This window comes from Panulirus ornatus, chromosome 34 (assembly GCF_036320965.1).
Source record: "Panulirus ornatus isolate Po-2019 chromosome 34, ASM3632096v1, whole genome shotgun sequence".
Lineage (NCBI taxonomy): Eukaryota > Metazoa > Arthropoda > Malacostraca > Decapoda > Palinuridae > Panulirus > Panulirus ornatus.
Window position 1 is genome coordinate 5,242,422 of NC_092257.1, and position 16,824 is coordinate 5,259,245.

At 39.5% G+C, this 16,824-nt stretch overlaps 1 protein-coding gene across 1 annotated transcript in view; it reads left to right on the forward strand.

Moving 5' to 3' along the window:
* The window catches only part of LOC139759793 (uncharacterized), an 83,035-nt gene that overhangs the window by 12,486 nt on the left and 53,725 nt on the right, over positions 1 to 16,824 (forward strand). The window contains exons 2-3 of the mRNA XM_071682258.1: positions 15,728 to 15,873; positions 16,114 to 16,276. Coding sequence (XP_071538359.1) covers positions 15,728 to 15,873; positions 16,114 to 16,276 — 309 coding nt within the window. The remainder of the gene's footprint in view (positions 1 to 15,727; positions 15,874 to 16,113; positions 16,277 to 16,824) is intronic.

Here is a 16,824-nt window from a genome sequence, read left to right on the forward strand (position 1 = left end):
TTTTTTTTTTTTTTTTTTTTTGCTTTGTCGCTGTCTCCCGCGTTTGCGAGGTAGCGCAAGGAAACAGACGAAAGAAATGGCCCAACCCACCCCCATCCACATGTATATACATACGTCCACACACGCAAATATACATACCTACACAGCTTTCCATGGTTTACCCCAGACGCTTCACATGCCCTGATTCAATCCACTGACAGCACGTCAACCCCTGTATACCACATCGCTCCAATTCACTCTATTCCTTGCCCTCCTTTCACCCTCCTGCATGTTCAGGCCCCGATCACACAAAATCCTTTTCACTCCATCTTTCCACCTCCAATTTGGTCTCCCTCTTCTCCTCGTTCCCTCCACCTCCGACACATATATCCTCTTGGTCAATCTTTCCTCACTCATTCTCTCCATATATATATATATATATATATATATATATATATATATATATATATATATATATATATATATATATATATATATATATTAATATATATATATATATATATATATATATATATATATATATATATATATATATATATATTATTTTCGACATGTCTTTGAATGTAGGATATCAATATATGACCGGGTTGGAGTTTTGAGTAAATTATTTATTATAACCCTGTGGCCCCTCTTTACGGACCTCTGTACTTCACGGCCACGCTGCAAGCAGTAGCAGGGAAATGACAGACTCCTTCGAAGGGAGTTCTTCGACAAGATTGTAATCCTTTCCTTACCTTGATGAATTTTTAACCGTAGGTGGAGTCTGGTAGCACTTACGTGATTGCATTGGCCTAGTAAATCTACATGTAAAGTTGCTTGAGCCAGTGTACCAAACACGCTCACCATACCCCTCTGCCCGTCACACACACACACACACACACACACACACACACACAGGTTGTCTTAAAGAATGTAGCGGCCCCAGACAACAGTCTCGTATTGGCCCTACACTAGATAATTGCCCATGTATATTGAAGTATAACAAGTCACCATTTTCAGATATTCATGATATTGTACCGGACTAACACTAAGCGCCTTGGCTGATTACTGTTAATGAACAACTAAATTTTATGACTTAGTAAATACAGTTGGGCTCAAGATACATGGCATGCCCGTATGGTAGAGACGCCAGTGTGCAGACGTATGCATATTGAACATTAATTTGAACGCGGGCGTGGATAGGGTGTTTTATAGTTAGTGTTCGGTGGAAATACAAATATTAGCTTCTACATTTCTGTTTTGTAGAATAATTGTTGGTGATTGTCATGAGAGGTGTGCCGAAGTTATAGATAAGTGAAGGTTTTGCCCATTAGGTTTTTTTTTTTTTTTTTTTAGGAAAAAACGATCCTTGTAAATACAAATTCAAAAAGGAGTTTTGGGTAATAATGTCGATTTTCTGTTTACACAGTCCATTTGCAGCGTGCTAGCCCTTGAAAAGGAACTGTTGAGTTGTCGAGTATTTTTCATAATATTTTTAGTTAGAAAATAACGTTACACACAGCAATAACTGTATATTTACGTGTTTTCTTCACTACTTTACCTGGTGTATTGCTGTTGTACTCGCATCTGCGATGAGTCTCTATTTGACGACGGTCCATTGTCAGAAATAAACTATTTTGGTACGGATGGAGTTTTCAGTGTACGCAGAGGAAGGAAGGAAGGAAGGAAGGGATTAAAATCATAATGGCTAGACGACCTGCTGGTGAAGTAGTGGCTGAGAAAGAGGATTTGGGAAATAAATAATCTGTTTAGGTTGTGAAAGGTATTGAAACAAAAGGAGATTGGAAAAGAGAGAGAGAGAGAGAGAGAGAGAGAGAGAGAGAGAGAGAGAGAGAGAGAGAGAGAGAGAGTCGTTGACACACAGAGACTAATAAAAGTCAGACTCAGTAGGAAATATGACATACATAGCTTGTGTAAGGGTTCTGTAATAGACAAGAAATTCGCGACTCCTGGCTTGGATCAATAGTGTTGCTAGGCGATCCAGACTTGCCTACCTCCGGCACCTCACCTCACGCCTCTCTACTCTCTTCACGTAACCTTAAAGTTTTTTCCCCTCCCTCCCTCATCGACTCCGCTCTACTCACGAACTATATGTACGATGGAGACTTTAAATACGCTAACGTAGCGTAAAATGATATAATAAAACCGTGTTGGCGTCAACTGCATCGACGAATGACATCATGTTATGATAAAGTTCATCAGTGCGGTTGACCCCGAACATCAGTATATCCTCGGAGGAAATAACTAGAAGGTCAGGGAGGGGAGTGGTTGCTGCGCATCTTCTCCCCAACATCACGCCAGAAAATTTCCCAGAATTAATCTTGGCAGGAGGGTACGATCTTCCCCCCCGTGCGCGTCGTGCCGCCGCCACAAGTTATTTCCTTGGATTTTTGGTGGCTACTGACTCCCGTTGCCTAATTTCTCATGCTATTACGAACTAATAGTTTCGTTATGTGGTAGATGTGTTGTGTGTTATAGTCTAGGAAAACTGCGCCGTGTTAGACCTGATGATGTACTTTCGGTACGTCTATCTTGTATATATTTTTTTTTTATTATTCTGTGTTGCGTCACCCTTGTTTACTTTCTAGGTTTAGCTACATTGGAGAGGTATGCCGTGAACATATGATACTAAATTAATAGCCTGGGTTATACCTACATTTTATGAATCCTACTTTAGTATGATATCATAGGAAAAGTTGTCGCGTCATATGGTAAACGCACCGAGTAGATAACAAGAGGCGTCCGTTGTTACCATAGCAAACCCGTGATACATATTTTGTTTCCTGGTCAGGTGACAGTTGTACCCCAGTGAGGAATGTCAGGTGGTTCGTACTTATCTATCCTGCAGCAGCACTAGTAGTGAAGACGTGAGACCTAGCATGGTTACCAGAAGTCTGTCTCCCCACATCTGCTGAGGTTATGTTGGTACTATGATGTAAAGCCTTCAGTTTGATCAAGCTAATGTTTATAACCTTAGTATGGCAAACCTTATTTTTTTTTTTCATCCTGTTCTGTCATTGTCTTGCCATACTATGCACCCTGAGTAGCGCTGGGGTTTTTGTTATTTTATTTTTGTGTTTAATATGTTGAACAAAGGTGGTGATGTAGTTTTCTATAATGCTGAATCAGGATATTAATTATAATTCTGAAAGGTTTTCTTGTCTAGCTGATGATACACAACACCCATCATTGCTTTTGCCTCCCTGTATTATGAAGCACATGAAAAATGCTGTCGCTCACGGTTGGTTATTTCGGCTTTAGACCGATAGATTGTTAGGGTCAATTGAGTCGATACTTTTACCTTGTAGCTATGGCTGTCGTCGAATATATGTGTTTGTACGAGATACACAAAACTAATTCACAGAGCCCCAGTTTTGCTCTATCTAATTCGAGTTCAGTAACACACCTGTTGACATGGTAAATTAGTCTGTGACATCTGAATAATACGTCTTTGTTTATAAGGTTGAATAATTAAACATTCGTCACTTTGCTGTCATGAATGCAAACCCATGTGTGTTCCAGATGAGTAAAAGTGATAATAGTAGATGGTTAAAATTCGTTACGATGCTCTCCTAGGGACAAGCCCCTACGTAATCCATTTGTTGCAAAATTACTGATATTACCAGTAAAAGTAGCTTAAGTGTGGAGGTAGGGGACAGTTTAAGTAACCGAGCAAGTAACCAAGGATAGCTTAAGTAACCGAGCAAGTAACCTAGGACAGCTTAAGTAATTGGTATGAAGGAAGGTATGCCACATTGCAGTATGACTTGTGTACTCTACTTATGAGGGAAGACATGCATAATTCACTCACGCTTTCTTGGCAGGCATTTAAATACTTGCACGAACAAAACAAAAAAATAACATGTTTTGGGGCTCAACCCGGCCAAAACATCTTGGCCAGCGTACAGGCAAGCCTCTCTTGAGAATCCATCTACCCCCTGTGGCTACTAAAATGGAGATTGTTGTCAGAGGCAAAAAGCAACAGATCAGTGACCCTAATGCGATGGGTGAACGAGGAATGGCCCTTGATCAGTTGCGTGCCACTATCTCATTTGGATAATGATAAGGACGATAATGAAACTAGGTTAGTTATGTGTAGACTAAGATTTTTTAGGGGGGTGCTGATTGATGGTTTATAATGATTAGGTATTGGGTAGGTTTTGCCTTTCGTTTTACATCCTTACAGATGGAAATTCTATTGACTTTGACAAGAAGTTGTTTACCGGCGAAAGTAAGAATACGACTCTTTTTATTTGATGGGTTTATTGGCATGAATGTGTTTTGCGGCAGTGGAGTGAATGATGAGCGGTTAGCTTGATCCCAACATTGACACATTAAAACATACAACACAAAAATTATGATGGGTTCCCATCAGGCATCCACACAAACTTTAGGGTTGGGGGTTGAAGTTGCTAAAACTTTGCCCTGAATAGGGTGTATCTCAGTAATTAACAAATCTTTGCTAAAGAAGGCGGAAATGCAAGCGAACTAGGACGACCTTTGATTTTCATATTGTTTAAACTACAAAGTGTAGATATCTTTACAGGAAGTTCAGGTTGCTAGAGAAGTATTTTTATGATAAATTGGAGTACCTTGCTTTAGAAATACATGTATATAGAACTTCTAAAAATTAGGTCAGAGGACGATTACGTTTTCAATTGTAATGCAGTTGAACAACTGATTCTCGTTTTTCCATGTTCTTTTGTGAAAATACGAAAGTTTTCGTTAACTAGCCAGTGGTAATGATGTTTCCGTTGCTGACAGTAGCTGCTTTACTGTATGATTTCAGAAATTCATTAGTTAACTTCCGGCAAGCCAAGAGGGAACCAGAGTATATATATATATATATATATATATATATATATATATATATATATATATATATATATATATATATATATAGGAATGAAGAATAACAATATGTAGAAATGAAGCCTAAGGGATACAAAAGATGTTGAACATGACTAGGAACGAAGAGCACCAAGGTTAGGAGGAACTGTAACAATTAACAATCAAAAGAAATACCACAAATAAGTAATTGTAGGAGAGAACCAAGAATAAAAGCCTAAGAGGGAACCGCAGAAAAGCCTGTGGAAAAAGTATGGAAAGATGAGCCTATTAGGGAACTGCCTGTCATGATACAGTTAAACCAACAACGTAACAAATGATTTGGTAGCTTGATGCTGAAGAATAGAGGAAATGGTTGGGTAGCTTAGCACTGGAGTGGGCAGATTAGATAACCTGTAACGTAGTAGATCAATATTGGTTTCCAACAGATTACTATATAGTGATATAACCCACTGTCGGAGCCAACATTTTTTTTTTTTTTCTCTCCTAACGGGGTCAGACACACTAATTCTTGAGTCCTGAACCAGTAAATAACACCTGTGAGGCATTAAGCGAATTTACACGTTGAACGGTCGAACCAATAAGATTTTGAGGTCGGTAATGAAGAAGAAACTCGTAAGACGTATAAGTAGAAGCACTTTTAGTGGAGGTAACAAAAATTTACTCCAGCAATTTAACACCTGCTGGTACATTTATAACGTGACTCCTTATGATATTTTATGAAATGTGAGATAGTATTATCTCTGTGGGTATACTGACGTAGTATCCTCAGCTTATCATGGATTGCTTATCTAATGTAAGGAATTTGAAGCTATCTTTTTTACGCTTACAAACACCATACATGTAACCAGATGTGATAGTATTACATATAACCCTAATTCGTTCATTATCGGAGCTCCAGTGGATTTGATATAGTCTGTGTTACAGTCAGAAGGAGTTTACGATGTACTCCTTAAGGTGATTTCTCATATATATATATATATATATATATATATATATATATATATATATATATACTCCTGAAACAGGAGTTGTGGGAGTATGTGATAGAATGTAAGAAAGTAAATTCTCGATTAATATGGGTAAAATTGAAAGTTGATGGAGAGAGGTGGGTGATTATTGGTGCATATGCACCTGGGCATGAGAAGAAAGATCATGAGAGGCAAGTGTTTTGGGAGCAGCTAAATGAGTGTGTTAGCGGTTTTGATGCACGAGACCGGGTTATAGTGATGGGTGATTTGAATGCAAAGGTGAGTAATGTGGCAGTTGAGGGAATAATTGGTATGCATGGGGTGTTCAGTGTTGTAAATGGAAATGGTGAAGAGCTTGTAGATTTATGTGCTGAAAAAGGACTGATGATTGGGAATACCTGGTTTAAAAAGCGAGATATACATAAGTATACTTATGTAAGTAGGAGAGATGGCCAGAGAGCGTTATTGGATTACGTGTTAATTGACAGGCGTGCGAAAGAGAGACTTTTGGATGTTAATGTGCTGAGAGGTGCAACTGGAGGGATGTCTGATCATTATCTTGTGGAGGCTAAGGTGAAGATTAGTATGGGTTTTCAGAAAAGAGGAGTGAATGTTGGGGTGAAGAAGGTGGTGAGAGTAAGTGAGCTTGGGAAGGAGACCTGTGTGGGGAAGTACCAGGAGAGACTGTGTACAGAATGGAAAAAGGTGAGAACAATGGAAGTAAGGGGAGTCGGGGAGGAATGGGATGTATTTAGGGAATCAGTGATGGATTGCGCAAAAGATGCTTGTGGCATGAGAAGAGTGGGAGGTGGGCTGTTTAGAAAGGGTAGTGTGTGGTGGGATGAAGAAGTAAGAGTATTAGTGAAAGAGAAGAGAGAGGCATTTGGACGATTTTTGCAGGGAAAAAATGCAATTGAGTGGGAGAAGTATAAAAGAAAGAGACAGGAGGTCAAGAGAAAGGTGCAAGAGGTGAAAAAAAGGGCAAATGAGAGTTGGGGTGAGAGACTATCAGTAAATTTTAGGGAGAATAAAAAGATGTTCTGGAAGGAGGTAAATAGGGTGCGTAAGACAAGGGAGCAAATGGGAACTTCAGTGAAGGGCGTAAATGGGGAGGTGATAACAAGTAGCGGTGATGTGAGAAGGAGATGGAATGAGTATTTTGAAGGTTTGTTGAATGTGTCTGATGACAGAGTGGCAGATATAGGGTGTTTTGGTCGAGGTGGTGTGCAAAGTGAGAGGGTTAGGGAAAATGATTTGGTAAACAGAGAAGAGGTAGTAAAAGCTTTGCGGAAGATGAAAGCCGGCAAGGCAGCAGGTTTGGATGGTATTGCAGTGGAATTTATTAAGAAAGGGGGTGACTGTATTGTTGACTGGTTGGTAAGGTTATTTAATGTATGTATGACTCATGGTGAGGTGCCTGAGGATTGGCGGAATGCGTGCATAGTGCCATTGTACAAAGGCAAAGGGGATAAGAGTGAGTGCTCAAATTACAGAGGTATAAGTTTGTTGAGTATTCCTGGTAAATTATATGGGAGGGTATTGATTGAGAGGGTGAAGGCATGTACAGAGCATCAGATTGGGGAAGAGCAGTGCGGTTTCAGAAGTGGTAGAGGATGTGTGGATCAGGTGTTTGCTTTGAAGAATGTATGTGAGAAATACTTAGAAAAGCAAAGGGATTTGTATGTAGCATTTATGGATCTGGAGAAGGCATATGATAGAGTTGATAGAGATGCTCTGTGGAAGGTATTAAGAATATATGGTGTGGGAGGCAAGTTGTTAGAAGCAGTGAAAAGTTTTTATCGAGGATGTAAGGCATGTGTACGTGTAGGAAGAGAGGAAAGTGATTGGTTCTCAGTGAATGTAGGTTTGCGGCAGGGGTGTGTGATGTCTCCATGGTTGTTTAATTTGTTTATGGATGGGGTTGTAAAGGAGGTAAATGCAAGAGTCCTGGAAAGAGGGGCAAGTATGAAGTCTGTTGGGGATGAGAGAGCTTGGGAAGTGAGTCAATTGTTGTTCGCTGATGATACAGCGCTGGTGGCTGATTCATGTGAGAAACTGCAGAAGCTGGTGACTGAGTTTGGTAAAGTGTGTGGAAGAAGAAAGTTGAGAGTAAATGTGAATAAGAGCAAGGTTATTAGGTACAGTAGGGGTGAGGGTCAAGTCAATTGGGAGGTGAGTTTGAATGGAGAAAAACTGGAGGAAGTGAAGTGTTTTAGATATCTGGGAGTGGATCTGTCAGCGGATGGAACCATGGAAGCGGAAGTGGATCATAGGGTGGGGGAGGGGGCGAAAATTTTGGGAGCCTTGAAAAATGTGTGGAAGTCGAGAACATTATCTCGGAAAGCAAAAATGGGTATGTTTGAGGGAATAGTGGTACCAACAATGCTGTATGGTTGCGAGGCGTGGGCTATGGATAGAGATGTGCGCAGGAGGATGGATGTGCTGGAAATGAGATGTTTGAGGACAATGTGTGGTGTGAGGTGGTTTGAGCGAGTAAGTAACGTAAGGGTAAGAGAGATGTGTGGAAATAAAAAGAGCGTGGTTGAGAGAGCAGAAGAGGGTGTTTTGAAATGGTTTGGGCACATGGAGAGAATGAGTGAGGAGAGATTGACCAAGAGGATATATGTGTCGGAGGTGGAGGGAACGAGGAGAAGAGGGAGACCAAATTGGAGGATATATATATATATATATATATATATATATATATATATATATATATATATATCGTAAGGAAAGGTCTGTAGGGCCTGGTTGTGGATAGGGAGTAGTGGTGTCAGTGCATTACACACGACAGCTAGAGTGGGTGTGAGCTGATGCGACCTTTCTTCGTCTGCTCCTAACGCTACCTCAATAACGCGGGAAACTGTGATGTTCGTGCAGCCCAAGGCTGCGCTACTTCCAGTAATAGGGAAATGTAGACTCCTTTGGAGTAGAAGCTCATTGACAAGACTTCATTCCCAACGATACAGCTTTGCCAAATGGGACTTTTCGCTCGTTGTATAACCGCGAGCGGCCGGAGTATGGTAACATGGCACTAAGAACAATCACCGGCTGACGGACGCTCAGCATCTGCACAGTGAAACAAAAATATTTATTCAGTACAATCTCTCCTCAGTATGTTAAGCATTCAGTTTTTTGCAGCAACATTGTTCGGGGCTTTTCATCCAGATTGTGCCATAACTAACCATCAACCCTAAGTAGAAATTATATATATATATATATATATATATATATATATATATATATATATATATATATATATATATATATATATATATATATCAGCACCAAGTAGGTAGGAACAAAGACCAGAGCTGGTGACAAGGGGGTCGGTAACCCTGGCTTATCATGTTTGCGTGTCGTCACATCATCATACTGCCTGAAGTCTAGCAACCATGTGGTCCCCACATCCACTGCCCGGCTAATATTTATGGCCTCCTCTGTTGGAGTCATATACCTTGATTGGAGGATATTGATTCCCACTATTAGGATTTTTTTTTTTATTTTCCCTTATGTAAACTCACTAGAATTAGTGCCGACTTCGTGAGCAGGACCGCTGTGTGCCCTAATCTATTATGGAGTAAGAGATGGTGTGGTTATGTCATGTAATCAGCCGCCCGCACGCCCTGTACACGCAAAGTAGGATAAGTGAACTTGCATTCGATCAAGTTATCATCAACCATATACCTGAATTAGTGTTGATTCTGGCTTGTTATATTCATGTTAAGAGGCCTGAAACCTCTCTTCTTCCCCTATTTAATTACCCACCCTTCTATTCTCCCTTCTTCCTCTCCCCTTACCCTTCCATTTCTCCCTCCATCGTCATTTCTCAAGCTTTGAGACGCAGGATCGTTGCCTTGGTGCCCCTCAAGTGTTGGTTCCAGCCATCCACTTCAGTGTTACGAGGTCATGAGTCGTGAGTTCGCCAAAAGCCAACGAGACAGATGATGTTGAGTACGACTTTGGTTGAGTACGACTTTGGTGTGATGGCGTGCCAGGCCCAGGTCGGTCGTGTTCATCCTAAATTAAGATTCGCTGTCTCGGGGGGACCAGCAAGGGTGTTGTGATTTTAGGAAGTATATCATATGACTTTCTTGTCGGTGATTGAAGGGGAAATTTGCTACACGTTATTCCTTAACGACATGAATGGTATTTTTGTCCGAAAAAAAATGTGTGATGTGGAAGATGCTTTAAGGTCTTACAAGTTGGAGTAGGATTAGTTCTTTGGTGTTTTTGTATATAACACGTGATATGGAAGATGATTATGCTTCCAAAGTTTGGGTATAGAAAAAGAAAAAATCGTCGAAACTGTATAGATGACAAGTGATCACAAGATGTTTACTTTCCCTCAAGCTTAGCACAGCTGTTGTTAGGTTGGGGCGAGGCTATCCCAGTCCCCCAACGCCTCTCTATATAACGTAGAGTTCGTATTAATAGTTTTGTTGTCACGCCCTCAAGTCAGTTATTATTGTGGTTGTTGTGACTGTAGTGAAGGTGTGAATCAGCTTTCATAGTGTTTCCAAAGGTCTCACAGTATTGGTAGGTGTATACGAGATACGATTGTGGAGATAAGGGTGAAGCTAAGCATTTTTCTTCCTGTAGTTCCCCGTAAGGCATAAGCTAAGTCGTTGGGTTGAAAAAGGGGAATCCCATCGGAATTGCATCATGGTATACTGATGGCTGTGGTCAGTGGAATGAGGAAGTCTGCTTTGTTGACCGAGGCTAAAAAACTGAGTCATGTTCGCTCAGCAACATGTAGAAACCATGAACACACGCTCACTCGCATACAGTGTATGAAAATACAAGGTGACACCTGGTCTCCCTCACCGCATGCATGACTATCATGTTTGAATCGCACAAGGTGTACGAAATCGTAGCCATTATAGCATCAAGCGGCTTTGCTCTCTCTTGGCTGAGCTTGTCGATTGTCCTTGTCTAGAAATTTCCTCCACTTCTTGGCACTCGCTACATCCACCTGCACAGGCTTACTTTTCCCTTTGAAGGCTTTTTGCATGTACATAGTGTACATTCAAAACATCGTGGCTGAGCTAATGTATTAAAAGCATTTATATTTATATCTGTCAAACTAGGCTGTATTGATGACTTTAGCATGTTTATTGACCGCTCTGGCGTGTGTATTTGATGGCACTGTCTTATGTATTGATCGCACTAACCTGTCTATTGATCGCTTTAGCTTCTGTATTAATAGCACAGGTGCATTTGGTATCTATATGACGATATCCTCTTTATTTATAAGCTGTGAACTTTATTTTATGGTTGACATTGCTGCGTTCGCCTGTATAATTGTACCATGACGTCAGCACTGGTACTCGTTATTAGGAATTATGAAGTTATCATAGACTGTTCTTATTCGGATTAAAAGGAAAATGAAATAATAGATGTAAAACTTTTCTAACATCACACTTCAGTCCACTGATGACGTATGTCTTATGTAGTTGTTGATCCTCTAGCAACACTGAGCTTGCGTGATGTCTTGGCCAAGGTTTCAGATCAATGTAACAGCAGTTTTGTAAAAGGAAAAAGAAAAACAGTAACCTCCTTTTAACGTTTGTATGTAGGATGTCTCTTATTCTGCTATGCGTTGACCTCGATCTGGTTGAAAATGTGGTGACCTTATTTCACCGAGACGATTCTTGACCTTGTTACACATTTCTGTTGCTTTATGATACCACCTCGTAGTATTCCCGTAGTGATGATATTTATTCAACGTTCATTCGCCTGTCTGACCATGTGCTTATCACACCCTCTGCTCGCTAGTATCAATTTAATGTTGTTTCACTAACTTTTCGTTCTACTTGTGTTCTTCATTAATGTATTTATCGAGTATTAAATTCACAATCCACTGCCAGTGACATCACTTTGCCTCTACCCACCTGTTTAACGGAACCTTAGAGAAGCCAGAACTGAATGTCATATTTTTTTTTTCCTTCCACCGGACGAAACACTTGTTGCGGCTTTAAAGTAAAAAAAAAAAAAAAAAGGATAGTGTTGAAACAGACGATAAATACAGTGTAAACATATATGCTGTATGGTAGGTTTTACTGGTGTGTGTGTGTGTGTGTTTGTGGTTTGCAGCAAACGTATTTTTTTTTTTTTTTAGCATACTACCGACGTATGTGTCATGGTGATATTCGAGTTTAGGAAGGAAATTAGCTAAGCTAAGCTGATAAGCGGGAAATGTGTACATAGAAAGGTGAATGGAGTTTCTCCCTGGGCTTGGAAGTCTCCGTGTGAACCAATGTGTTCCTAATTGGTGTTGCTATTTAGGTCTTGAATATTAGCAGTCTTTGTCCCCGTTGTCGTCTAGTTTCTGCCTTTATTTTCATGTTGTGCTGTTTCCCTGAAGCACTTACCAATTGGTTTGACTTTTGTCTCAGAATCGAATCGTAGACCCATGTTTTGAAACCTCACAACCATGACTTTGTGAAGAGGTGAGTATTGTTCGCGTTGACCATGGAACAATAGTCGAGTGTACATCCTTGCTAAAACACTTGGCGAATGTGGTAACATTAGAATATACAAATTACTTCAGTACGTATGATTCATCGAATACACTGTTCATAATGGAACGATCAAGAAAATGGTTGATAATGATGATAGAACATGAAAAGTGAACATAGTCGATGTTGTTCAAGTGTATCTTTGTTTATGCATTAGCTCTAGGCTTACTGTATTTTTATCATATTTGTTGGTAGTGTATTTTGAGTGTATTTTCTCTACTCGCTGACTTTTTCTAAGACACAAGAACAAGGAACAAGGACCTTGATATCAATAAAAGTTAGATGTGGCTATTATTTGTACGTCTTAATTATAAGTTAATGACACGACGGAAGTAAATCTTGAAGGTGAACTCTGTTGTGAAGGGAAGCAGCCTTCAGACAATTCCACCGCTCCTGGAAATCCTCTTATGTCTAGCACATCCCCATTCCTAGTAAATTCCATCACTCTAGTAAATTCCTCGTCGGTAAATTCACCATTCGTTAAATGTATCGCTCTCATTAAATCCACATCTTATTTCTCGTATCTCATAATTATATAGAAGTTGTAAAACTATTGAATTTAGCGTTTGGACACCGGTCGAAGTCTGCACAACCTTGTACTAAACTGAATATAATGGGTGGACGTTGTTCGTCATCTGGACATCCTAGTGTGCAGGGGGACGCAAGTTGTTGTTAAATGTCGTAAGTCACCGCCATGCTCGCAAAGGTTGTGTACGTCGTAAGTTTATCCTCCCCCCGCGAAGTTGGCCTTGAGGCTGAGGTGGGATGCCAGCCAACGTTACCCAAGCAGGTCGACAAAAAAGACCTTCAACTTGTTTACGATCTTTCTGGTCGAAAACACAGGTACATATACCTGTATACATACATGGATGTATATATATATATATATATATATATATATATATATATATATATATATATATATATATATATATATATATATATATATACAGCCTGTTTTTATAATGTCTCTCCATCATTGTGTAGACGATAAACAAGGACATATATATATGTACGTTTGTATCTCTTATGGCCTTGTGAGTCACAAAAGGTAACTTGACAGTGGGAGTTGGCAGCACCTACCACCATGGCAAGTAGCAGGTGAACCTTTGCCTGACACGAGACAGGGCTGTAGTCTGTGTAATTCTGCTGTAACCGTTTATTTTAAGACGCTACGGGTGATGCAATCAGCAAAAACGTACTCGCGACTGCACTTGGCACACCAGATGCGTTTTATATTATTGACGGTTTTCCTGGTCGTCGCAAACGAACCTCAGACCAAAATTTTTAGATTTGCATATATAGAATATGATGCACATTGCCTGCCTTGGTTTACAGTTTTTGTAGCCACTCGGTAATAAATGAAGGCAATTGATTTATGTTTATGCAATGGGTTTATTATATAACCATGGGAAGCAGCCGGCTGATGTTTTTTGTGTATGTGGGTGTGTGAGTGTCTGTGTGTGTACTGACCATGTATGCGTATGTGGCATAAAGCTTTATCTCATAATGTTACAGAATCTCAATCGTGTTGGGTTAACGGTCAAGGAGATTAATGACAGGTGGTGCGCCACGTTAAGCAGGTTTTACCTGTTGTTGATCAGAGAACAGTTGGTATTTTGATTAGATACCGGGAGGTAAAACGTAACAGAGGGAGGTCTTCATCATCAGGTATCACGTGTGGATGGTATCACGTGAAGCAGGTACCAGTTGTGGCGGGTTGTTACATAAAATCTGATGCGGCGGGAAAGGTTATGGGGTTCTGTTACGCTGGGTGTTCACTTAATCTCGTGGTTGTTATGGCCTGTGTGTATATTATGCTGTCAGGTTGGACTATATATGCAGTCAGAAAATTCAGGATTCAGAAGCTCATTTTGAAGAGAAAAGGGACAGAGTGTAAGGAGTTTGAATTATTTTGAACACTAGATGAGAGTGTACAAGATTTTGCAGTTGGTTCATATAAACCAGCAGATAACCAACGAACGAACTTATTCTCAAATGCACAAGTAACAGGTGTCTGGTCTTGGCACTGGAGTAAAAAGAAATAATCAGTAATGATAGACTTCAGCATTAAGTTACTTGAAATTTTCCTTAAAAAATAAAAGGTCAAGGAAATTAGATATTGTTGATGGCATTCATTGTGATACAATGTTTTAACAATTATTTGTACGATAAAGAAGCAGCTGTTTACGCATATAAGTGGAGATTATTAACTTTTTGTGGTGTTGATTGACTCAGGACCTGATGAATTATTGATGACAACAGGTGTCTGGTAAAGATTATTTATGATAGTAGGTATGTGGTAAAGATGATAAGTATGCAGTTCATAATATTAGTATGGAACCATGCATGGGACCACTGCTACTCCGGTTCATTAAGGAAAAATGGTCTTACCGCTTATCCAATATATCAAGTCGACTCAGAGGTAACCAGTGGCTGGAGTCCATAGTTGTTAAAGTATATAATTTGTATTTATTATTTTCATTTATTATTATTATTATTATTATTACACGTGTAGACCAATTAAATACTAACCAGGTATGCGTAAATTCGATCTCTGAATATTCTCAACAGTTTGAACGTCTTCCATTTCTATTAACTATTTTTCTAACAAGTAGAATATTCGTTTCTAATACTCGGGCAGAGGTGATCGGTGCCAGCTATTAGCTAAGCTTGAGTGTGACGTTTTATATAGAGACCGAGGCTGTGGTGGAAGGTTATCGCCACATACCATGTCAGGGTTTTTTAAGGAAGCCCCAGCTACCTTGGCACAGAAAACCCTCATCCTTACTTAGCTTCACACTAGCCCATCATGGCTCGTGTAGCATTGGAAGAATTCCTCTGGGATGTTTTAGTCTCGCTTGCTTTATGAAGGAAACAAATCATTTTCACATATTTTGTCATTCATGTCCATAAGCTTATTAGTATAATTGTGAAGTATTTGGAATTTTACTGAACTCACACTAGACCAGAGCTAATTAGGGCAGGATTTTCTTTATGCTGACACGCATTTTTTTTTTTTTTTTTTTTTGAAACCCGTCTCACCTCTATCCAAACGTTTCGTATTTATCTTCTTGATTAGCAAGTAAAATCGATGGTTTCGTTAACATTTGAAAATGTCGGTGACTCTATAGGTTTCTGTAATTTTTTTCACATAATTGTTCTTTACAAAATACGTAGGTATAGATGTTTACAGCCCAATTTGGAGCTACCCGTTCTTAGCCATCTAAAACTTCTCGATCTTATGTATGTACGATGTATTGATTCCATATCCGTATATGTAGTTTTTCTTACTCTTCATGTTATAAAACCTTTGTGACGAAGTATTTATAGCTCACACTTGTATACGTGTGTAATTAAAGATTACAGAATAGTTTTTATTTTCAGGACTAACGAGTGTACAAGGCTATTGTCGTCCACTGGTTGTGTGTGGGAGACAGGTGGGCGCAATACGACCAGATGTTGCATGTTACCTCTTAGATTACCCCCAAGTCTTCACCCCAGCTCCAGATGCCTTTATACTGAACCCACAGGTAAACACACTTTCAGTTTCAGGGAATATGAACTTTTAGCTCACAGAGTGGTGACTGAAATGCATAAATGTGCGTTGTGGTAAAGGGGGAAGATGTATATATATATATATATATATATATATATATATATATATATATATATATATATATATATATATATATATATTGTCATGCACTGAGTAATGTGTGACTTGTAACACGTGCTTCCTCTGTTATAGTATTTTGTTTTCATTTTATCAGCTGGACACCTACTCCAAACGATCGAATGCCATTGAACTGGTACTTCGAGATTTAAGGGCAAAAAATGTGCTCCGAGCACTTCGAGGGTGGCGTGATGAGTGCTTTAATGTGTGGGTCGATTTTGGCACGGAACCTCTCTTTCAAATGGAGAGGTCTGCTATCAGTAAGTATATAGATTATTTTTTTTTTTTCCTCGAAAATCCGCTTCGAAAGAGAATATGTAAGGGGATACAGTGAATATCATGTATTATAGAATAGCTTTTGTGTTCATGCCTGCAGGGTAATGAGGTTTGCCACATTTGAAGTAGGCGGCGGGTCGTGTGCAGTCCATACCAAACACATCCCATGATTTTTATCTTTAAATGTTAGAGGGTCGATTTGAAATAGGTTTCCAAAATATAGTCAGAATAACTTTGCTTTGATCTGCTGTGAAATGTTGTGTTGAGGTAGATTCTCTGTTAAGGCATTTATTTCCTAGTGACACCACATTTAAATCCGTAATCTTTTTACACTTTTTAATGTTAATTTATCCATCATGCATTAATATTCCCCTTATTATTGTACTCTTCCCTAATACCTTCCTTGTTTTTTTTCTCTTGATGTGGAAATATCATGTGTGTTTCAGAGCACTTGAATATGAGTAATGGGACTGAAGACAGTAGATGTGACCTGGAGAAAAAAAATGTCCTGTAGGAGAGAGCAGTTCTGAAT